The sequence below is a fragment of the Syngnathoides biaculeatus genome, chromosome 15 (assembly GCF_019802595.1).
Source record: "Syngnathoides biaculeatus isolate LvHL_M chromosome 15, ASM1980259v1, whole genome shotgun sequence".
NCBI classification, from domain to species: domain Eukaryota; kingdom Metazoa; phylum Chordata; class Actinopteri; order Syngnathiformes; family Syngnathidae; genus Syngnathoides; species Syngnathoides biaculeatus.
Genome location: NC_084654.1, coordinates 16,538,039 through 16,561,840, shown reverse-complemented (window position 1 = coordinate 16,561,840; position 23,802 = coordinate 16,538,039). Strand labels below are relative to the sequence as shown.

At 45.9% G+C, this 23,802-nt stretch overlaps 3 protein-coding genes across 4 annotated transcripts in view; all 3 read right to left on the bottom strand.

The window, feature by feature from the left end:
- rps6kl1 (ribosomal protein S6 kinase-like 1) overlaps positions 1-11,526 on the bottom strand; it is a 30,168-nt gene extending 18,642 nt beyond the window's left edge. Inside the window, exons 1-7 of one of the 2 annotated variants that reach the window (XM_061842970.1) lie at positions 11,206-11,526; positions 10,582-10,698; positions 9,454-9,616; positions 8,498-8,622; positions 8,261-8,353; positions 8,130-8,177; positions 7,477-7,609 (exon numbers count right to left, since the gene is read on the bottom strand). In XM_061842970.1, coding sequence (XP_061698954.1) covers positions 7,477-7,609; positions 8,130-8,177; positions 8,261-8,353; positions 8,498-8,622; positions 9,454-9,589 — 535 coding nt within the window. In that variant the 5' untranslated portion in view covers positions 9,590-9,616; positions 10,582-10,698; positions 11,206-11,526. Of the gene's footprint in view, positions 1-7,476; positions 7,610-8,129; positions 8,178-8,260; positions 8,354-8,477; positions 8,623-9,453; positions 9,617-10,581; positions 10,699-11,205 lie in introns of those variants that run through there. The other variant, XM_061842971.1, reaches the window with a different exon arrangement.
- A 1,837-nt stretch (positions 11,527-13,363) lies between these two features.
- On the bottom strand, positions 13,364-15,766 carry olfm4.2 (olfactomedin 4, tandem duplicate 2). The gene is made up of 5 exons (XM_061844167.1): positions 15,585-15,766; positions 15,341-15,508; positions 14,791-15,003; positions 14,296-14,437; positions 13,364-14,206 (listed from the first exon to the last, which is right to left on the bottom strand). The coding sequence occupies exons 1-5, from the start codon at positions 15,639-15,641 to the stop codon at positions 13,413-13,415; spliced, it is 1,374 nt and encodes a 457-aa protein (XP_061700151.1). The 5' UTR covers positions 15,642-15,766; the 3' UTR covers positions 13,364-13,412.
- A 1,613-nt stretch (positions 15,767-17,379) lies between these two features.
- LOC133513669 (actin, alpha cardiac muscle) lies at positions 17,380-22,114 on the bottom strand. Its single transcript, XM_061844632.1, has 9 exons — positions 22,032-22,114; positions 20,201-20,351; positions 19,996-20,124; positions 19,709-19,819; positions 18,655-18,739; positions 18,241-18,402; positions 17,972-18,163; positions 17,708-17,889; positions 17,380-17,614 (listed from the first exon to the last, which is right to left on the bottom strand). Exons 2-9 carry the CDS (start codon positions 20,327-20,329, stop codon positions 17,471-17,473), a joined length of 1,134 nt encoding a protein of 377 aa, XP_061700616.1. The 5' UTR covers positions 20,330-20,351; positions 22,032-22,114; the 3' UTR covers positions 17,380-17,470.
- Positions 22,115-23,802: the final 1,688 nt, after the last annotated feature.

Genomic DNA, 23,802 nt, shown 5'->3' with positions numbered 1-23,802 from the left:
GATCAACCGATACTGCTATTTTTTCATCGGATGAGGATAAACCGGAGAAATCAGCGCTGGGCATAAATGGAGGATTAAAATCACATTCACAAAATAGGGTATATATTACATGACCTTTTGGATACACTGTTCAGGCAAAGCAGTGGCTTTCCCCTTTCAGCAAGGAAGGTGCAATAAGTCATGAATGTTTGATTGTTTGGGGGAAGAGACCACTAGATGTCGCCATAGCTTCTGATGACGTCACATCAGTTGAGGTCAAAACCCACGACAGCGGTGCTCACATTTGCCGGGAGCGGTGGCGCGTTCCTGTAATCCAAGTCACTGGAGGTTGAGGCTGGTGGATCGTTTGAGCTCAGGAGTTCTACACTCCAGCGGGCTATGTCGAGCGGGTGTCCGCGCTAAGTTCGGTATCGATATGGTGCTCCCGGGTGAGCTCGGGAACCCCAGGTCGCCTAAGGAGGGGTGCACCGGCCCAGGTCGGAAACGGAGCAGGTCAAATCCCCCGTGCCGCTCGGTAGTGGGATCGCGCCTGTGAGTAGACGCTGCAGTGCAGCCTCAGCAAAATAGCGAGACGCAGTCTTTTACACTGCGGCTCTATTAAAAAACAGAACATTTTTTGGAGAGTGGCGGGGGGGGGGGGTCATTACACTGCTTCCTCGTGGTGGAATGTAGCACTACGATGTGTACCATATTAATATTCAACAAGCCCAGTTTGGGTCAACTTGTAAAAAGAGGAACATATGAGATCCCTTAAACCAACAAGATTGAAATATTTGTAATCAGGGTAATAGCCACCATGAAGATCTTATAAAAACCACCATGATGGGGGAAAGATTGTCTTTGGAGACCACTAGATGTCGCCATAGCTTCGGATGACATCAGGTCAGTTGAGGTCAAAACTCGTGACCGCAGTAGTCACAATCGCTGGGTGCGGTGGCGCGTGCCTGTAATCCAAGACACTGGGAGGCCGTGGCTGGTGGATCATTTGAGCTCAGGAGTTCTGCACTCCAGCGGGCTATGTCGAGCGGGTGTCCGCGCTAAGTTCGGTATCGATATGGTGCTCCCGGGTGAGCTCGGGAACACCAGGTCGCCTAAGGAGGGGTGCACCGACCCAGGTCGGAAACGGAGCAGGTCAAATCCCCCGTGCCGCTCGGTAGTGGGATCGCGCCTGTGAGTAGACGCTGCAGTTCAGCCTCAGCGAAACATCGAGACGCAGACTTTTACACTTCTGCTCTATTTCAAAAAAACAAAAACGGCTCCAATTATTTTTGCATTATCCAATCCCTCATATTGTTTCTTTTGTAAGTCGTTCCATGACCTCCTTCAGGAAGAACGCGGTACTACGATATGTGCAATATTCAAGAAGGTCAGTTTGGGTCAACTAGTAAAAAGGGGAATATTCATCCATTCATTTTCTGAGCCACTTATCCTCACAAGGGTCGCAGGAGTGCTGGAGCCTATCCCAAACAATGATACCTGTGATCAAAATGCTATATGTGCATTTTTGGTGAATGCTAAATTCACAAGGGGCAGCTCATGGTGATACTCTGTCCATACAAAATTATTTTTTTTTCTGTTCTGTCAGGCAGCAGTGTTGCTTTTTAAAGGGGAAATCCGATGCTTGCATTAACAGTGTATCTAATAGGTCATGTAATATGTACCCGATTTTGACAATGTGATGTTAAATCTTTCTCATTTAAGACTATTTTGCGAAGATTTTTATCGACAATTAAGAATTTTCAGGTGCATTGCCATTTTCGCGAGTCACCTGATCCACGTGGAAGTGTGTGACGTGTACCGTGCTGCTCCCAACACTGGATTACGTGGGACACTATTATGCCCAGCGCTGATTTCTCGGATTTATCCTCATCTGATGAAGAAATAGCAGTATCGGTTGATCGGGAAAACAGAGGAATACTTCCATAGAGATTTGAACCTGTGGCTGTAAATGTTGAATATTCGGATGGTTGGTCGGGGGGAATGACACTTGAGTCTGACCACTCAGAGGCCTGTGCGTGGCACATAAGTACGTAAACAAAGGACCCCAAAGTAGGGTACATATTACAATGATCCTATTGGATACACTGTTCATGCACTGGATTTCTCCTTTAAGTATGGAAGGTGCAATAAGTCTTTAAAGCTTGATTTGGGGGAAAAGATTAATATGAAGACCACTAGATGTCGCCATAGCTTCTGATGACGTCACATCAGTTGAAGTCAAAACTTGCGACCGCAGTTCTCACATTTGCCGGGTGCGGTGGCGCGTGCCTGTAATCCAAGTCACTGGGAGGCCGAGGCTGGCGGATCGTTTGAGCTCAGGAGTTCTGACCTGCGGCGGACTATGTCGAGTGGGTGTCCGCGCTAAGTTCTGAATCGATATGGCGCTCCCAGATAATCTCGGGAGCACCAGGTTGCCTAAGGAGGGGTACACCGGCCCAGGTCGGAAACGGAGCAGGTCAAAACCCCTGTGCCGCTCGGTAGTGGGATCACCCCCGTGAGTAGACGCTGCAGGGCAGCCTTGGCAAAATAGCGAGACGCCATCTTTTACACTCCGGGTCTATTAAAAAAACAAACTGAACTTTTGTTTTGGGGGGGGGGTCGTTACACTCCCTCCTCCGGGAGGAAGGCGGTATTACCGGCGGTGTTGCATATATTCAACAAGCCCTGTTTGGGTCAACTGATAAAAAGAGGAAAATGTGAGACACTTTAAACCAACAAGATTCAAATCTTTGCAATCAGAGAAATAGCCACCATGACGCTCTTATAAAATCACCCGGATGGGATATAAAGTCATCGTGAAGTTGGACGTCACATGGCTGCCTCAAATCAACCCATCACAGTGAGCTCGGTTGCCAGAATCCATTTAAACATCAACTCACAAGTCAACATAGAATGATGCTAACGGCTTCCACCGCCGGAGCGCTCTCGTCATTCCCGTCCGACGAACCATCCGAATATTCAACATTTACAGCCACAGGTTCAAATCTATATGGAAGTATTCCTCCGTCTTCTCAATCAACCGATACTGCTATTTTTTCATCGGATGAGGATAAACCTAAGAAATCAGCGCTGAGCATAAATGGAGTATTAAAATCACATTGTCAAAATAGGGTATATATTACATGACCTATTGGATACACTGTTCAGGCAAAGCAGTGGCTTTCCCCTTTCAGCAAGGAAGGTGGAATGAGTCATGAATGTTTGATTGTTTGGGGGAAGAGACCACTCGATGTCGCCATAGCTTCTGATGACGTCACATCAGTTGAGGTCAAAACCCGTGACCGCAGTCCTCACATTTGCCGGGTGCGGTGGCGCGTGCCTGTAATCCAAGTCACTGGGAGGTTGAGGCTGGTGGATCGTTTGAGCTCAGGAGTTCTGCACTCCAGCGGGCTATGTCGAGCGGGTGTCCGCGCTAAGTTCGGTATCGATATGGTGCTCCCGGGTGAGCTCGGGAACATCAGGTCGCCTAAGGAGGGGTGCACCGACCCAGGTCGGAAACGGAGCAGGTCAAATCCCCCGTGCCGCTCGGTAGTGGGATCGCGCCTGTGAGTAGACGCTGCAGTGCAGCCTCAGCGAAACATCGAGACGCAGTCTTTTACACTTAGTCTCTATTAAAAAAACAAACAGCTGCAATTATCTTTGCATTTCCCCAATCGCTCTTTTCTTTTCTTTTGTAAGTCGTTCCATGACCATTTTTTGGACAGCAGTGGGGTGGTCGTTACACTGCTTCCTCCTGGTGGAATGTGGCACTACGATGTGTACCATATTAATATTCAACAAGCCCAGTTTGGGTCAAGTAGTAAAAAGAGGAACATAGGAGATACCTTAAACCAACAAGATTGAAATCTTTGTAATCAGGGTAATAGCCACCATGAAGATCTTGTAAAAACCACCATGATGGGGGAAAGATTGTCTTTAGAGACCACTAGATGTCGCCATAGCTTCTGATGACGTCAGCTCAGTTGAGGTCAAAACTTGCGACCGCAGTGCTCACAATCGCTGGGTGCGGTGGCGCGTGCCTGTAATCCAAGTCACTGGGAGGTTGAGGCTGGCGGATCGATTGAGCTCAGGAGTTCTTAGCTGTGGTGGACTATGTCGAGCGGGTGTCTGCGCTAAGTTCGGTATCGATATGGTGCTCCCGGGTGAGCTCGGGAGCACCAGGTCGCCTAAGGAGGGGTGCACCGACCCAGGTCGGAAACGGAGCAGGTCAAATCCCCCGTGCCGCTCGGTAGTGGGATCGCGCCTGTGAGTAGACGCTGCAGTGCAGCCTCAGCGAAGCATCGAGACGCAGACTTTTACACTTCTGCTCTATTTCAAAAAAACAAAAACGGCTCCAATTATTTTTGCATTATCCAATCCCTCATATTGTTTCTTTTGTAAGTCGTTCCATGACCTCCTTCAGGAAGAACGCGGTACTACGATATGTGCAATATTCAAGAAGGTCAGTTTGGGTCAACTAGTAAAAAGGGGAATATCCATCCATTTATTTTCTGAGCCACTTATCCTCACAAGGATCGCAGGAGTGCTGGAGCCTATACCAAACAATGATACCTGTGATCAAAATGCTATATGTGCATTTTTGGTTAATGCTAAATTCACAAGGGGCAGCTCATGATGATACTCTGTCCATACAAAATTATTTTTTTTTCTGTTCTGTCAGGCAGCAGTGTTGCTTTTTAAAGGGGAAATCCGATGCTTGCATTAACAGTGTATCTAATAGGTCATGTAATATATACCCGATTTTGACAATGTGATGTTAAATCTTCTCTCATTTTGCGAAGATTTTTATCGACAATTACGAATTTTCCGGTGCGCTGCCATTTTTGCGAGTTACCTGATCTACGTGGAAGTGTGTGACGTGTACCGTGCTGCTCCCAACTCTGGATTACGTGAGACACTATTATTCCCAGCGCTGATTTCTCGGATTTATCCTCATCTGATGAAGAAATAGCAGTATCGGTTGATCGGGAAGACAGAGGAATACTTCCATAGAGATTTGAACCTGTGGCTGTAATTAATGTTGAATATTCGGATGGTTCTTGGGGCAGAATGACGCCAGAGTCTGACCACTCAGAGGCCTACGCGTGGCACATAAGTACGTAAACAAAGGCACCCAGAGCTCCAGGCCAGCAACCACGGATGGTTCTTTGGACGGGAATGACGCTGAGTCTGACGAGCGAGCTTCCTAGCGGCGGAGGCCATTAGCTCCAGACGCCGGAGCTAGGCTAAAGCCTCCACCGCCACTGAAGCTCCGCTAAAGGCCTCCGCTGATGCCAAAGGCAGGCCGCGAGCAGAGCTTCGACGTCCAGGGCTAACGGCCTCCCCAGCCAGAGCTCGCGACCCATCTTGGGCGTTGGTGGAGGCCTTTAGCTAATCTTCAGCGGAGGCCTTTAGTCGAGCTTCGGTGGCGGTGGAGGCCTTTAGCCTAGCTTCGGCATCTGGGGCTAATGGCTTCCGCCGCCTGGAAGCTCTGCTCGTGGCCCACCGCCGCAGCTCGCTCATTAGACTCCGCGTCATTCCCGTCCGAAGAACCATCCGTGGCTGCCGGCCTGGAGCTCTGGGGGCCTTTGTTTACGTACTTATGTGCCACGCGTTGGTCTCTGAGTGGTCAGACTCTGGCGTCATTCCCCCCGACGAACCATCCGAATATTCAACATTTACAGACACAGGTTCAAATCTATATGGAAGTATTCCTCCGTCTTCCCGATCAACCGATACTGCTATTTTTTCATCGGATGAGGATAAACCCGAGAAATCAGCGCTGGGCATAAATGGAGGATTAAAATCACATTCACAAAATAGGGTATATATTACATGACCTTTTGGATACACTGTTCAGGCAAAGCAGTGGCTTTCCCCTTTCAGCAAGGAAGGTGCAATAAGTCATGAATGTTTGATTGTTTGGGGGAAGAGACCACTAGATGTCGCCATAGCTTCTGATGACGTCACATCAGTTGAGGTCAAAACCCACGACAGCGGTGCTCACATTTGCCGGGAGCGGTGGCGCGTTCCTGTAATCCAAGTCACTGGGAGGTTGAGGCTGGCGGATCGTTTGAGCTCAGGAGTTCTGAGCTGCGGCGGACTATGTCGAGCGGGCGTCCGCGTTAAGTTCGGTATCGATATGGCGCTCCCAAGTGAGCTCGGGAGCACCAGGTCGCCTAAGGAGGGGTGCACCGGCCGAGGTCGGAAACGGAGCAGGTCAAAGCCCCCGTGCCGCTCAGTAGTGGGATCGCGCCTGTGAATAGTCGCTGCAGTGCAGCCTCAGCAAAATCACGAGACGCAGTCTTTTACACTGCGACTCTATTAAAAAAAAAACAGAACATTTTTTGGAGAGTGGCGGGGGGGGGGGTCATTACACTGCTTCCTCGTGGTGGAATGTAGCACTACGATGTGTACCATATTCATATTCAACAAGCCCAGTTTGGGTCAACTTGTAAAAAGAGGAACATATGAGATCCCTTAAACCAACAAGATTGGAATCTTTGTAATCAGGGTAATAGCCACCATGAAGATCTTGTAACAACCGCAGTGCTCACATTCGCCGGGTGCGGTGGCGTGTACCTGTAATCCAAGTCACTGGGAGGCTGAGGCTGGCGGATTGTTTGAGCTCAGGAGTTCTGATCTGCGGTGGACTACGTTGAGTGGGTGTCCGCACTAAGTTCGGTATCGATATGGCACTCCCGGGTGAGCTCAGGAGCACCAGGTCGCCTAAGGAGGGGTGCACCGGCCCAGGTCGGAAACGGAGCAGGTCAAAGCCCCCGTGCCGCTCGGTAGTGGGATCGCGCCCGTGAGTAGACGCTGCAGGGCAGCCTTGGCAAAATAGCGAGACGCCATCTTTTACACTGCGGGTCTATTAAAAAAACAAACTGAACTTTTGTTTTGGGGGGGGTCGTTACACTGCCTCCTCCTGGAGGAAGGCGGTATTACCGGCGGTGTAGCATATATTCAACAAGCTCTGTTTGGGTCAACTGATAAAAAGAGGAAGATATGAGACACTTTAAACCAACAAGATTCAAATCTTTGCAATCAGAGAAATAGCCACCATGACGCTCTTATAAAATCACCCGGATGCGATATAAAGTCATCGTGAAGTTGGACGTCACATGGCTCCCTCAAATCAACCCATCACAGTGAGCTCGGTTGCCAGAATCCATTTAAACATCAACTCACAAGTCAACATAGAATGATTCATGACTGGGAAGGTACACCCTCGTTTCGGTAAGTTGCCGTTTTGTTCAACTTTTTTCCAAATATTGTTGCAAATCTTTGCACTTTTTGACGTCTATATACATTTAATGTAGTACTAATCGTAATATTAAATGAAAAGCTTTAATTATTGCATTTGAGACACGGATGGAATGGGATTTAAGTGTACATAAACCAACTCTTTCTGTCTCCTGTGAGTAGCAAAGCAGTCGCGCCTACTAAAATCCTCCGAGTTTTAAAGATGCCCTTCCGTCTTGTCGTTGTCTTTACCTTTGATGTGTTCAAGATGGAGGTAAACCGTGTCCTCGCTGACGTAATACCTCAGCAGCTTCACCATGTACGGCACTCCCTGAGGAATGATTGTCGGCTGCTCTCTGCTCTCCCAGCTGGATTTCATCAGACTCTGCCAAAGTCAAAGTGAGACATTGTTGAAGCTTCTCTGGAAGGAAAACACGAAAAAGTACTTTGTAGAAATACTTGGGTCCTGTACTGTACTGTACTGTGTGAGCACGGTTCATTGATATATCTATTTTAAGCTAAGTGTTTGAATTGAGCCTTTACACAGTATATCAAAACTTTGCATTAAATTCTCTTTTCCTCCCTGGCTGCCAGACCTTCACTGCATCCAACTTCACTTCTCAGTATTTATTGCCCTCGGTGCTTTCACTTTTGTCTTTGGTAAGTGAAGTGATTTTTGTAACTAGTCGTACAAATGGCGACAGAAAGAAAGGAACAGCTCATGACCCAAAGCATTCCACATCACGTGACAAAGTTGGAAAAGCCTGAAGGCCGAGTCGTTGCACGGCGCTCGCTTTTCCTTCGCTGAAGACAAACGTGGAGGAGACTCTCCCCGACAAATGGCTTCAGCGTGGCAAAAACATCTACTACCCTCCCTCCGTTGCTATACATAAACAAATACCCACCTTGACTACAAACGTCTCTTTATTAACCATGCTTTGGACAACTAGCACCTATGCAAAGAAACAAAAAAATTACAAGGATGTCAAAGCCGATCACCCATTTGCACGGACGGAAGTTCCACTGATTCGTTTACCTTGTCGCTCACGCCCACCACCTTACACATCTCCAGATCTTCCACAGGAGAACTCAAATGTCTCACCGGACGGAATCTCAGACTGCTGTAGCCCTGGTAATACAGACAAATACGGCAAGGTTTAAATTAGTTGCCGCGTTTTTAAGTCAACGAGGCATTTGTAAGATTCTGGTTGCTGGGGAGACTCTACCACGTAAAGGGAGAACCAGTTTTGTACCTTGTGTACAATCGTCATACCCCTAAATGAGAGCTGCCTTTGCTGAGGTTGTCCTGCAGGTGCGTTATGAAGATTTCCTCGGCTCTCTTCAAATACTGGGTCGTCTTCCTCTTCACAGCTTCCCGACGCTCCTTGTTTGGGTCCACTGGAAGAAAAACGCTATAAGACTGAAATGTATCATTGCCACTCCCCGTGTGTATTTGCCTAAAAAAAATAGTACAAGAGAATAGTGGAACTTTTGATTTATAACTTCCTGTGTTTATTCTGGTCCAGTCTGTTCCCGTTACGTTTCCTGTGCTGCACAAATATCATATTTAACCACTCTGGGGTGATGATGCAATAAACGTGCACAACTGCAGATAAGGTGGATTAACTCTGGGTTTGGGTCAACTCTTAGCTACAGTACCAGAAAGTCACGGGTCTGAACACGCATGCTCATATTCTTGAAATAAGTGGTGTTTGCAAACTTTTGAGTTGTGGTATTAAATTGCCACACTATGTGCAAAAATATCATATACTGGCCAATCAGCTAAGAAAATATGACCATAATAACGGAATACATAGCGTAGCTAAGAACAGAAGAATATTATAAAGTAGGCGGCATGGTGGATCCGCTGGAAAGCGTTGGCCTCAGAGTTCTGAGGACCCGGGTTCGATCACGGAAACTGCCTGTGTGGAGTTTGCATGTTTTCCCCTTGTTTCCTCCGGGCACTCCGGTTTCCTCCCACATCCCAAAAAACATGCAACATTAATTAAACACTAAATTGCCCAAAAGTGTGATTGTGAGTGCAGCTGTTTGTCTCCATGTGCCCTGTGATTGGCTGGCGACCAGTTCAGGGTGTACCCTGCTTCCTGCACATTGACAGCTGGGATAGGCTCCAGCACTCCCCGCGACCCTCATGAGGATAACCGGCTCAGAAAATGGATGGATGGGTTATGAAGTAGGAATGACAAAAAAAATAAAGGATCCTCTTACACTGGACGCCATTGAGCAGTAAATCCACGCCGTTCTTATAATAACTGAAAGATGCTTCATAGTCCTCGTTGACCTCACTGTCCAGCGCCATGCGAATCTGCTTGGCTGCTTCCACCAAGTAATCGCGCTTGGCCATCCTCACCTTGTCAAGGTCCACTTGGGCCTGGGCACAGTATCAGAAGGATTTACAATACAACACAAGTGCAATGTGCAGTTTTCAAACAGTTAACAATATTTAAATGTAGCCTCATATTTGTACCCCGCCCCTCCCACCACCACCTTGCCCCCCTCACATCTCTGCCCAAAGAACTACCACAAGTTCACTCAACTTGAAAGAAGAAAAAAAAATTAAAAGCACGTTATGCTCTCCCGACCGTCAGCAAGCACACAACATTACACAAAATGTTACCAGTTTGAAGAATGTACATCCATCCATCCATTGTTTTCACCACTTATCCTCACAAGGGTCGCTGGAGTTTATCCCAGCTGTCAACGGGGCAGAGGTGGGGTACACCCTGAACTGTTTGCCAGCCAATCACAGGGCACAATCACACCTAGGGGCAATTTGGACTGTCCAATTAATGTTCCATGTTTTCGGGCTGTGAGAGGAAACCGGAGTGTCCGGAGGAAACCCACACAGGCACGGGGAGAACATGCAAACTCCACACAGGCGGCTGCGGGATCGAACCCTCAGAACTGTGATGCCAAAGATTTCCAGCTGAGCCACTGTGCCACCAAAGAATGTACAACCCATACACCCAAAAATATATATAACTACAACCTGATGACCTGGTGAGAATGGTGACATATGTGGTGATTTTCCAAGCTCATCTCATCTCAGAAAGTATTGTCTCGAAGAGAACGACCTGTCCAATTCCTTCTTTTTCAATTTTGTTGCTCACTGGAGTTAAATAATTCACCCGAGAAACTGAATTAGTCACATTTGGGGTTTTGTGAGTGGTGGGCGCGAAACTATAACTTGAAGTCAATACTGATCAACCAGATGTTCATCTATTTTTGTTCCATTCAACTTGAAAGAGTAAGTGAATGTTACGTCATTCAAATGTGAGGATGACTGATTTTTCTACTCGTTTCTAATTCAGTTTTTCAGCCGACACGGAGGCTCACCTTTGTTTCCTGGTCTCATGAAGAGCAGGACACGCCTCTGGTAGGCGTCACGGGGCTCATCGCGGTTCTTCCCCCAGTGACTTTGAGCTGTCGGCCTCTGTGACGGAACATGATGGCCTGGAAAAGTGCGAGCAAACAGTTAACCTTCATTTGTACAGAAAGAAAAGTGAATGTAAAAATAACTTGGGCCTGATATTTTAGATGTAAGGACAGCTGCAAATAGAATACATTTTTAAAATGTTTAATCACAGCAGCGTCAGGAAGTCTTTCTAACCACAATGTCAATGTTTTTCACTTTAATGATAAATTTTATTATGATCGTTATCTTTGGGAAAACAAAAGGTTCTTATAATTTGTCCAAACAAGACATGAGGACGTTATCTGAACTGACAATCAACCGCATCACGGACATTTGATTATAATAATGTAAAGCATTCTCATTCTCTTAATTTTGCCAAGCACAAGCATCGCATCCTTGTACCAGCAGGCGACATCATCATCTAGGAGTCGTCATCGACTTGACGTGGACTGAAGCGTAGTCGGCACTTCAAAATTCTCCCGTGACAATAAGCACTAGAAACGCCACGTAAAACCCCCGATAATGCACAGATAAACCCAGCGTACCTTAAGCGATGAGGCCGAGCAGCATCAGCATCAACCCGCGCACAACACGCTCGTCCGAGCAGCAGAGGAGGAGAGGCGGCAGGCCCGGCCTGGGATTGGCTGCGTTGTGACGTCGCATTCGGGTACCATTTGACACTTCCCCCACTCTCATCCTGCCAGATGCTGTCTGATTTAAAGCGACAGTGTTGTTTTCTTGCGTGCTCAGAACCGGGGCCTTGTCATTTGTCACCCTGACGAGCAAACTGAACTGTGTTGGGCTCAAACTTCCGGCATAATCAATTGTATGACCAGTAAAAATGAGAAATTTCCTTCCTGTATGTGCCAGCCGCCGTCGACGGAAGTCTCGTATTCAGACGCTGAGTACCAGACGGAACTAGGCTGCTCCCTCACCCTCTGCCCCCCCCCAGGGAAGGGCAGGATTACAGAGGGGAAGTAGTAACCTTATATGACTCACAGAGAGCCTGAGAGGGAGGGAGGGGGGCATAAAGGAAGAAACAGACTTTTCTCAAATGCAAAACAGGATGTGGCAAGTGCCTGCACCTAAAAGCTCATTATTGATTCAATCTATTATCCCCCTCCCTATTTTTGCTTAGTCCATGTCAGCATATCTGAAAAGTGGGTAGCACCCCCCCCCCCCACCACCACCACCACCACCACATTTCAGCGGTTGTCCTTTCCCGTATGGAGTTCGCATGTTCTCCCTGTGCTTACATCACTTCCTCCTGTCTCCTACTTTCCAGAAACATACACGTTAGGGCCATCGATGACTCGAAATAGATCCATGGATTGGGACGTGACATTGAATACTGCTAAAAAAATCAAGTTTCTGGAATTTCGGAAGAAGCCAGAGTATCTGGAGAAAAGCCTCGCGAGCATGAGGAGTACATGCAAAAACACAGCGACGATAAGTCCAAATTTCAACATTTTCCCTCCTTGCATGTTCAAAGTCAGCAAAGGTTTGATTCTTTCGCGTTTTCCTGAACGATCTTCCTTTTCATCAAGTAATTCCACCCCCCCTACCCCGTGATATGGAATTGGAATTGTCAGCCCCCACCAGAACCTTCACTGTTAAACAGACACAAATTTTACATTAACGATGTAAATTGGTTATTTGCAGATGATGTGGTTCTGTTGGTTTCGTCAAGTTGTGATCTCCAGCTCTCACTGGAGCGATTCGCAGCCTAGTGTGACGCGGCTGGGATATGAATCAGCACCTCCAAATCCGAGACTGTGGTCCTCAGTCGGAAAAGGGTGGCATGCCCTCTCCAGGTCAGGGATGAGATCCTTCCCCAAGTGGAGGAGTTCGAATATCTTGGGGTCTTGTTCACAAGTGAGGGAAGAATGGAGCGGAAGATCGACTGATGATTGGTCTGGCGTCTGCAGTAATGTGGACTTTGTATCGATCCGTTCTGGTAAAGAGGGAGCTAAGTCGAAAGGAGAAGCTCTCAATTTACTAGTTGATCTACGTTCCTACCCTCACCTTATGGGCATGAGCTGTGGGTCATGACCGAAAGAACAAGATCCCAGATACAAGCGGCCGAAATTAGTTTCTTCCGGTCATCCGGGAGTGGCTCAGTGTCGAGCCACTATTCCTTCGTATTGAGAGGAGCCAGATGAGGTGGCTGGGGCATCTGATTCGGATGGCTCCCGGTGAGGTGGTCTGGACATGTCCCACCGGAAAGACACACAGAGGACGACCAGAGACACGCTGGAGAGACTATGTCTCTCGGCTGGCTTGGGAACACCTCGGGATCCCTCCGGAAGAGCTGGAAGAAGTGGCTGGGGAAAGGGAAGTCTGGGTATCCCTGCTGAAGCTACTTCCCCTGCGATCCGACCCGAAAAAGCGGTAGATAATGGATGGATGGATGTAAAATGCTTTGTAAATTAAGACAAGCTCATTATTTTTTCACTATTTACATTTTTTTAGTCATGTGCTGAGATTCTTTTAATGTAAAAGTTGGGTCTTGATGCAAAGAGGTTGAGAAATTTGGAGCAAAACAGCCAACACAGCTAATAACTAGTGCGACAGGATATGAGGAAAAAAAAAATGGGAAATGCTTCCACGAATTCATTCATTCCCGCTTCAAGTTGTTTGAATGCTTCATGTTGATTTTTTTTTATTGAGATGACAGTAAACGTACACTGAGCAAAAAGGGTCTAAAGGTCAACCGTATCAATGAAAATGCAGCTGATCCCGAAGAGGGCCGTCACGCCATGTTGAACTTGACATGGTAAGACACGTAGTAGCCGTCGTTGTACATGTAGAGCAGCTGATCGGTGGGGTTGTAGTCCAGGCTGGCGTACCTCTCCTGGAACTTGGGGAAGCGAATGTTCAGCTGTTTCTCCTCGCCGCTCTTGGTGTCGTAAGAGTAGTAGATCTCCTCCGTGTTCAGGTCCACAGACCTGGTGGCGTACATGACCCCGCAGGCCATGAAGGCATTGCCGGTCATCTTTTTGTAGGCGCCAGTGTTCCACACGTTCTCGATGCCGAAGCCTCTCTCGTCGATCTTTGCGATGACTATTTTACCTTTGCTCTCCTCAGAGGCGTACATGACCCACAATCCCTTTTCATCCGCCGCAAAGTCCATGTTCTGGCCACCCCAGTAACTGTACGAGAACTCCGTGGTGGCGGTCGGAATCACTCTCGAGTCGTATAGTTTACTGGTAAGATTGTACTTGCCCATACTAAATGGCGAGTATCTCTGATAGTAAATATTGTTACCGTGGACTATGTAATTGTTACCATAGCCTCTGTAAGTGGGCGACATCTCAAGGGAATCAGATGTTGACATCAGAAGCAGATGTTTATAGTCTGGGTAAAAATAGAACTGGTTTGTTATCATGCCACTGGATCCGCTATAGAAGTACATGGATTCGGACCCTTTAGCGGGTTTGGAGTCCTTCCCCCATCCGCCCAGGACATAACTTGTCTGCAGATGAGAGTTGAGTTGGCTAACCATGGGTTTGCTGAGTCTCATGATTCCTGTGTGATTGCAGTTTCCTGGAAAAAAAAAAAAAAAAAAAAAAAAACCTTACAGGGTCAGACTTCCTAAATCTGTTATTTGAACACGAGGTGACAAGTTGACCGACCGATATCTGGCTTCAAGAACTCTTGTTCCTTCTGGCACTCCTCGAGCTTCTTCTGCAGTTTGGCGAACTCGATGCGGATCACCTGCAGGTTGCTCTTGTCGTACGACTCCAGCGTGTTGACAATGTGAGTCATGTTGCGAATCTGTGAGCAAAAGTTAGAAAGCGAATGGCATCAAACAGGCCAGGGACCGGATCTCCGGCAGCTTCAAAAAATAATTTAAAAAATGGTAATAAAATCCATTGTTGCGCCACGCTGCAAGCGCAATGCTGTAAAATCCCGTTACGCACGTCCTGTTGTGCATTGGGAAGTTTGTCATGACATTTGGAGTTTCATAAAGCTTTTCAAAAAATAAATAAGACAGCTAGGTTGGCATTTTACTCATTCCTCATATGTCTAGATGTTAACAAATAAAATTATCATTATTCTGATTAAAAAATAAGTATTGGCAGGGGTTATATATCCTGTGGGTACAATAAAAAAAATGTGTTTTTCACCTCAGTATAGAGAGAGTCAAACATGGGTGAGGAGGAATTGAAGGCATCTTTGAGCTGAGAAACCAGAGATTCGAACTCTCGGAGCTCGATCCTGAGCAGCTCAAAGTCCAGTTTGATGTAGTCGTCGGCGCTGGAGCCCAAGATGGCCACTCGATCCAGGAGTTTCTTCAGTTCTTCCAAATGGCTCTCCAGTTTGGTTTCATACGTTTTGATCTACCACGATCGACAAGGAACGGAAAGACACAGAAGTCAAAGTGGGATGCGGTCGGATTATTTCCATTTACGCTGAAATTGACCAGTTACTGACACAAAATCCGCCACAAAGGCCGTCACATCATCCCCCCCTCCCACCCCAACTTTGTTAGCCTTATAGTTACAAGCTACATGAACTGATTTATCGAAATATAGTTAGCAAAGTGCTAACTGTACGTACTACTAAGTAAAGCTGGAACTTGGTTTCACACCCCTGTAACACGTTGATGCAAAAATTTTAACTTAGATAACGTCCAACAAGTACCTAACCTGAGCCCATTTTCTTACTCTGATGTACCTTGTTGATTTGAATCTCCACTTCCTGGATCAGATCCTTGCTAATCTGTTGCATGTGCTGCACCCGATCGGCAGGGAAGGTGGTGTCGGGCAGGTACACGTGACAAAGACACTCACCCAAACTCCCCACTGACGACGTCACGTTGCCGGACCCCCAGTCCTCCACTGGCTGACAAAACCAAGAAAAGCTCCTTGTTAGCAAATAGCGATGACACTCAAGTTAGCTTTTAGTCACCGTAACTTACGATCCAGGCCAGAGTGGGACCGAAAACCGGTAGTAGCAGGAACAGAGTAGACAGCATCTCGTCTCCGTTCGCTTCTCAAGTGTCTCCTTGATAGCCTGCTTGAAGCCCTTTTAAACAAAATATCTCATCAGATCATCAAATAACATGTTCTTCCTTTCCCAAATTTATGGAGCGCCCTGAAACACCAGCGCAGCTGTCGCTTCACACAAAATTGTTTGATGACCGTTTCAACGTTACCACAGGCCGGATGAGAAAATCTGCACATGTAAAAGTCCAAACACCTCCAAGTATGTTTACGATTTGTTTGCGTAGATTAGTGCAAACGTGGCAGATGGAGTGTCACTTTTATTGCAGTCGCTTTGCAATTTTAAGAACAGAATTCACAATGCATGTGTCTATTTTATTGAATGCAATTTTTTTACATATGATCTCAAAAATAAATTTTTTTAAAATTCATTTCAAATTAATCTGAACGCAATCCCACATTTGGTAGAAATGTAAATTCAACATGCGCAACCCTCCATGAAGTTTTAACAGTGATCAAGGAAATTATCACTATTTGTAATTTATTAAAAGTTGTAGACGTTTATTTTCATATTGTGGCCCCATTTATGTATCTAAAAAATAGGCCCATTTTACATTTTACCCCACATCAAACTCAGTTATATAACGCATTTCATCCACAAACTCATTGCGCTTGACGTGATTAAAAGCAATTTTATCAAAAAATTATTTTTTTTTTGTCCGAGAATCCTTTTTGGCACAAATCTGATCCGTAGGAGTGGAAGCTTGAGTGGAGCGAGTGCGACGGCGTGCACAAAATAAACTGAAGATGTTTTGGTTTTCAAAAATGACAACAGACAACAATAATAAGAAGGGGCGTAAATAAGATGGTAAAGCCAATTTTCACTTTGTCTCGTACCGTGAAAGGTTTGCGATAATAATATTGTATGGAAGGTTTTGTATTATTTAAGCAGTGAAAGTAACATTTTCTGAAGGACGAGTGAGTCAAGCATTTTGGGAGATGCTCAGTTTTGGGTAAGCTGAGTGGAAAGATTTGTCAATGCAAACAAAAGGGCTAAAAAGCAGAATTGATCCTGCCTGACACACGTACATTTAGCTGCAGTGATGATATATAATAATTATATGAATTTATAATGTATGTATAATAATGATAATGTATCAGCGTGTGGGTCTTTTTTTTTTTGGAAAGGGCTGTTATTCTTTTCTCACTTTAAAATGTTAGCCTTATGTGGCTGAACAGTCACTGAAAAAGTAAGACATTTTTAATTTATCAAAATCAGGACTGAACGAAATGTAAGTTTTACAAGTTTTGACATTGGAAAATGATGTTATGTGTTAATGTTAGGATATTAAACCCAGCCAATTAAGCTTTTAATATGATTTTTTTTTGTGTGTGTGTGGTGGTGGTGGTGGTGGGCCAGGGGGGGCAAGGGTTGATGGGTGAAAGATGTCACTTGCATAAAATAGCCAATGAGTTCTTAAATGTTGTAAAAATTTATCAACTTGGTAAAAAAAACAAAAACATTATTTACCCTGGACCCCGTAACATTTACTGTATATTGAGTCAGGATTAGCATAAATTTTTTTGCTAATAATGCTGGTGATGATAGATTTCTATCTGCATGGCTATGGCCTAAATGACAACCGATGTTTACGTCATTGATCGACCTTATAATAATTATTATTACTTCTTCACTTTTCAGCTACAGCAGAATCAGTCCACGCTCAAATCTCGAGGCAGCGGAAGCAAGACGACAAACAGGGACGCTACTCTCACAAGGGCTTTGTTTTATTACAACAGAACATATATGTACAGGAGACAAGGGTGGACGAATCCAGGAAGAATGAGGTCGATTGTGCGTTTAGAAGCATTTCCTGTGGACAATGGACGGGCCTGCCTCATCGTATTCCTGCTTGCTGATCCACATCTGCTGGAAGGTGGACAGGGAAGCCAGGATGGAGCCGCCGATCCAAACGGAGTACTTCCTCTCAGGTGGGGCGATGATCTAAGATACAGAAAAACAGGAAATGCAGGGTTTTTTTTTTTGGAAATTTGCACAATCAAGTCAAAATTGAAAAAAAAAATGTAGTTGTTTTACCTTGATCTTCATGGTGCTTGGGGCCAGAGCTGTAATCTCCTTCTGCATGCGGTCAGCGATACCGGGGTACATGGTGGTACCGCCGGACAGCACGTTGTTGGCGTAGAGGTCCTTACGGATGTCGATGTCGCATTTCATGATGCTGTTGTAGGCGGTCTCGTGGATACCAGCGGACTCCATACCTGATAGGTGACAAGGACAACACGTGACATGAGTTGCTGCAACCATGGGGGGGAATGGAAACCAAAATTAATGGACACCCACCAATGAAAGAGGGCTGGAACAAGGTCTCGGGGCAACGGAAACGCTCATTGCCGATGGTGATGACCTGCCCGTCGGGCAGCTCGTAGCTCTTTTCCAGGGAGGAAGAGGAGGCAGCGGTGGCCATCTCGTTCTCAAAGTCGAGAGCCACGTAGCACAACTTCTCCTTGATGTCGCGCACGATCTCACGCTCGGCTGAGCCGCGCGGAGTTCCGGTTAGTAAATGACACTTGCGCTTGATGGAAGCAATGATCTAAGATGAGCGGACTGACCAGTTGTGACAAAGGAGTAACCGCGCTCAGTCAGGATCTTCATCAGGTAGTCGGTGAGGTCCCGACCGGCCAGATCCAGACGCATGATGGCGTGTGGCAGAGCGTAACCCTCGTAGATCGGGACGTTGTGGGTCACACCGTCGCCAGAGTCCAGCACAATACCTTCGCCAAACAAAAAAGTACGACTCAGAAACTGTTAACTCGCTTGAAATATGTATTATAGCGAAATGATTGACGACTAGTTGCACACAACTTGTTGAAGTGGGACTAACACCTTTTGTTTACAGTCAGGGAAATCCCAACACATTGTTGACACCCCAAGTGTGAACATTTCTCACTTGTGGCACCATTTCAAGTTCCGGACTCATATAATATAGATAATGCCGCGTACGGCGAATATAGAAATGGACTAACCGGTGGTACGGCCCGAGGCGTACAAGGACAGAACGGCTTGGATGGCCACATACATAGCGGGGACGTTGAAGGTCTCAAACATGATCTGCAAAACAAGGCAAAAACAACAAAACTACGTGAGTGAGCGTATTTGCTGTATTTTGCTCACAAAGCCTTTCCCATGGATATTAAACTGAGTCACAAAAAATGTGAACGTTCATACAAAACAGAAAACACTAACTATCCCATCCATCCATCCATTTTCTTCACCGCTTATCCTCACAAGGGTCGCAGGGAGTGCTGGAGCCTATCCCAGCTGTGGAGGCGGGGTACACCCTGAACTGGTCGCCAGCCAATCGCAGGGCATATAGACAAAACAGCCGCACTCACAATCACACCTAGGGGCAATTTAGAGTGTCCAATTAATGTTGCATGTTTTTGGGATGTGGGGGGGGGGGGGGGGACCGGGAATGCCCGGAGGAAACCCACCCAGGCACGGGGAGAACATGCAAACTCCACACAGGCGGGGCTGGGATCAAACCCAGGTCCTCAGAACTGTGAGGCCAACGCTTTACCAGCTGAGGGACCGTGCTGCCAAACACTAACTAAAACGATTTTTTCAAAATAGCTACCAGTAGTTAAAATGGGAGTGTATTTTGACAATGATCCCCTTTAATTCTTGAGGGGGTGACAAATTAACTCAATTTGCTTTTATAAATTAAAAAAAAAAGTTTTTTACAGAACCTATCCTGGGTAATTGTTGAAAAACACACCTATTTGTGGTCTTTCTCTAAAGTTCTGATTTGCCAGAAAATAGCACCAAAGCACAAGTTAATAGTAAAGTGGTAATCTTGGTCTATTGGGGAGGAGCTAAGTTTAGCCTGGGTTGTTGTTGGAAAGTACACAGTCTTGTCCACATTAATGCATTTTTTTTTACAAAATGCAATGAAATGTAAGGCTTGCAAGGTGAATTGGTGGCACATTGTATTACTTTGTAGAGGTGGAATTGATTAATATAGACCATACAGATGATAATAAATATGTAAATAAAAGAATATGAACCAAGTAGAGGCACCTGGGTCATCTTTTCCCTGTTGGCCTTGGGGTTCAGAGGGGCTTCGGTGAGGAGGGTGGGGTGCTCTTCAGGGGCAACACGCAGCTCATTGTAGAAGGTGTGGTGCCAGATCTGATTGACAAAAGACAGCAGCCGCTCTCAGGACTGAAACAACAACAGGTCCGGGGACCCGGTCCTCTAAGCGAGGCCGGGGTGGTAAAAATAGCTCCGGCGGTGGTGGTCCGCCTGCGAATTGTCGAGGATCCGCAAGGTCAGCTGCCATGAATGCCGTCGACGGGCATACGCACCTTCTCCATATCATCCCAGTTGGTGATGATGCCGTGCTCGATGGGGTACTTGAGGGTCAGGATCCCTCTCTTGCTCTGGGCCTCATCACCTACGTAGCTGTCCTTCTGACCCATACCCACCATCACACCCTGTGGGAGGAATACAACGCGAGTTCAACTTTCCGTCCAGCACAAGAGAACTGGCGCACTGGCAAGTCCAGCAGACCTGGTGGCGGGGCCTTCCGACGATGGAAGGGAAGACAGCACGGGGAGCGTCATCTCCGGCAAATCCGGCCTTGACCAAGCCTGAGCCGTTGTCGCACACCAGGGCGGTGGTCTCGTCGTCGTCACACATGATTAGGCTTCACCGGAGAGGTCTGAGATTTGAGTCACAAAGACACTTTATAGTGGCTCACTGGCAGTATCCTAAACTTTTATTCAATTCGTGTGACTTGACCTGACACTGATGTTTCGATATCGGGTGATATCTAACTCGGCTGTGCCGGTATTTTGCTCTGGAAACTCATAGGTGAAATTCCTCTCCAAAGTACGGCTCGTGGGCCACATGCGGCCCTATACATTATTCAATCTCGCCTGCCAAGCGATTACATTACTAAGAGTCCTATAATAATCTTTTACTCTGCTACATTAATTTTTTTTTCCTGTTGTGATAGTTGTGTGATTTTCTATTATTCACTAAAATAAAAAAGACCTTTTTTATGATTAAATATGGAGAAACAAAAGGAGGGTTACTTAAAACATAATAAATATAACATAAACATAACATAAATCAAAAATTGAAAAAAAACAGTAAACTGTTACTGGTAGATTAACAATTTGACCTATTACATATAGATTTAGCAGTGTGTGTGTGTGTGTGTGTGTATATATATATATATATATATATATATATATATATATATATATATATATATATATATATGAACAAATAAATAAATACATGAAACAAATATATAAAATATGAATTTTCTTTGCCGCTTATACTCACGAGGGTCGGGATGAGTGCTGGAGCCTATCCCAGCTGTCAACGGGGCAGAGCCGGGGTACACCCTGGACTGGTTGCCGGCCAATCGCAGGGCACGTAGACACAAACAGCCGCGCTCACAATCACACCTAGGGGCAATTTAGAGTGTCCAATTAATGTTGCATGTTTTTGGGATGGGGGGGGGGGGGGACCGGGAATGCCCGGAGGAAACCCACGCAGGCACGGGGAGAACATGCAAACTCCACACAGGCGGGTCCGGGATCAAACCCGGGACCTCAGAACTGTGAGGCCAACGCCGTGCTGATCCGCCGTGCCGCCAGCATCAACATAAATACAAATTTAAAAAAATACAGTAAAATGTTGTTGGTAGGCTAAAGATTTGACCCATTACATATAGATTTAGCCGTATATATATTTTTTTGTTTGTTTTTTTTTTAAACTTCATACCCAATTTGGCCTCACCAATCTGTCAGTTTTGAAAACCGAACGCGGCCGTTGAGCCCAAACATTTGCCCTCCCCTGTTGCAGAATGTCTGATATCATATCTGCTTGATTGTTCCCAGGAGCTGCTGAGGTAGCACCAAAAAGGGTCATAACAGCCAGAGAGCCAGATGTCTATTTTAGGCCCCCCACCACTCAAAGTACTTAACAGGGTAATGCAAGTGACACTTGGCTCATCTCCCTCGATTTCAAGTCTGCCGGCGTCCCGCTCCTGCCACGCTTTGACACTTTTGGTTTACTACATCACTCCGTTCCCTAGCAACAATTACTGTAACCTTGTTTATGGGACTACTGTACTAACTAACTAATGTAGTAATTTGGCAACGTCTCAAGCGGTGCACTGTGAAAATTTCAATATTATCTCCTCTCTTCTCCATTGTGTATGAGGATATTTATAAAAAAGTTCATTTCACCCTCCTTCAAATAACTGGTCAAGCATTCTTTTCAGTGATGCTCAACAGATAAAATCAGCGTCACGCAATGTTCAACCCGTGAAATAAAAGAATATACAGTACTAGAAAAAAAGATGTGTACAATGAAGCATACTCACCGAGGTGCACTCGTAGATGGATGCTTCCACTGGGACAAGGACTGGGGCTGGGATGAGCCCCCTTAAATAAGACCCTGGCCCAGTCTGTAGCCGGGGGCGGGGGGGGGGAAGGGGGGGGGCGTGTCTGAAAGTTCACACAACTCCAAATAAGTGCCGCAAGAGAAAGAAATCTACAACCCCGGCCGGAGAGTGTTTGGCAAATAGGGATATGATCGCTTCCCTGGAAAATTGTTTCGTTATGATCACAGATAGAACAAAGTCGGAATTACAGGAATGCAAAGAGGCAAAAACTATTTGATGAAATATTATTGCAGGGTGTTTATTACACATGTATACTATATGATGTACTTTTATGCACGAAAACGACATGTGAAATTAATAAATACAGGGGATGGCTGCCTCATATTTTGATTTAGTGCTGCATTTTTGTTTTTTTTTCTTCACACCAGTCATGGCCAAGGCTCACTCTGATGATCCAGTCAGGCCAGCGCCGCTCGGTGTCTCGTTAAGGAAATGAAAACATTGCATTTATGTGTGACTGTGAAGCATGCGGCTGGTATGTGCGCTGAGCCTCAGCCATGTGCGCCGACAGCTGACGCTAAAGCCCGAGTGCGCTCGGACCGCGCGTGAGCGGCTTGGCCGTCAGACTTCTGTTGCTGCGCCCTGATTGGCCCGGCCGTCTCCTTCTAGGGTTATGCTCGCCAGAGGAGTCGTTAATGAGCGGCCGCTGATGCGACTGAGCCGCCGGTCGCCGCGATGAGCTCCATATCTGTGACGCCCACATAACTGATTATTTTCTTTGACGCATAGTGAACCTTATGAGGTAAACTTGCTCAGGGAGGGACACAAACAGTCCTGAGGGCGGAAATACTTTTACTACTACAACATACATAGGCAAACAGTACAGTGTGTGTTTAAGTCATTTGAAGGATGTAGACAGAGATCTGAGGTGGGAGCTATGTGGCGTTGTTCAGTTTTGGGACACCAACACGATTCTTTTCCAAATATGTACAAGTTCATTTCACCACAAGCATTTCATATATGCTGAGTATATATATGGACATATTTAGAAGAGAACAAAAATGGGTATTACATCTGAATAAGTTAATTCTGCAGAGTCAGTCTTAATTCTTGCATCTTAATTTGGGGTTCTCACACTTTTTGAGTCCTGACACTGGAATTGTGAGAGCGAATGGAGGGGTATTTTGACACGTTTCAGACATTAGCAGGGATTTTAAAAGAAACATCTCCTGGACGAGCTTTCTCCAAGCTGGTTTGCAAACACCCATCTATGCTTTAACAAAAGTTTAAGCCCTACTTCCCAATCACAAAAGACCCACAAACTGCAAAGGAGTGGATTCGTGACTCATTTGCGAATAAACCAAGCAAATCGAGCATGTCTGTGCAACAGGAGGATCAGCTTGTAGAAATCGCAAAGGAAAAGTTTGGGAAACGGGATGTGCCATAATAAGTGAAGGGCACTATTTAGGGAAATCAAGTAAAATGTATTACTTCATCTGGGCTCTATACATGAATTTTTTTCCTTAAAGGTCAACTGTCATCCCTATAAACATTCTAAAATAGATATTGTAATGAAAAATACATATAACATTATTCACTTCAATGTCTATACGAAAAAATAAATATGAGCGGGTCATCAATGCGCAAAATTGTGGAAGTCTCATTCGACATTCAAGTGGTCGCAATATTGGCTGCATCTTTTCTGTCTGTGACGTCACACCCACACATTCGCCATTGGAAACACGCTGTG

Bases quoted from the DNA above. Each gene is read 5' to 3' on its own strand.
- olfm4.2 (XM_061844167.1), bottom strand. From the start codon at position 15,641: ATGCTGTCTACTCTGTTCCTGCTACTACCGGTTTTCGGTCCCACTCTG. The intron at 15,004-15,340 runs GTACATCAGAGT...CGATCGTGGTAG, and splicing joins TGGAGATTCAAATCAACAAG to ATCAAAACGTATGAAACCAA. The intron at 14,207-14,295 runs GTCGGTCAACTT...TTTTTTTTCCAG, and splicing joins GTTCTTGAAGCCAGATATCG to GAAACTGCAATCACACAGGA.
- LOC133513669 (XM_061844632.1), bottom strand. From the start codon at position 20,329: ATGTGTGACGACGACGAGACCACCGCCCTGGTGTGCGACAACGGCTCA. The intron at 19,820-19,995 runs GTGCGTATGCCC...TTTGTCAATCAG, and splicing joins ACTGGGATGATATGGAGAAG to ATCTGGCACCACACCTTCTA. The intron at 17,890-17,971 runs GTGGGTGTCCAT...GTCACCTATCAG, and splicing joins GTTCCAGCCCTCTTTCATTG to GTATGGAGTCCGCTGGTATC.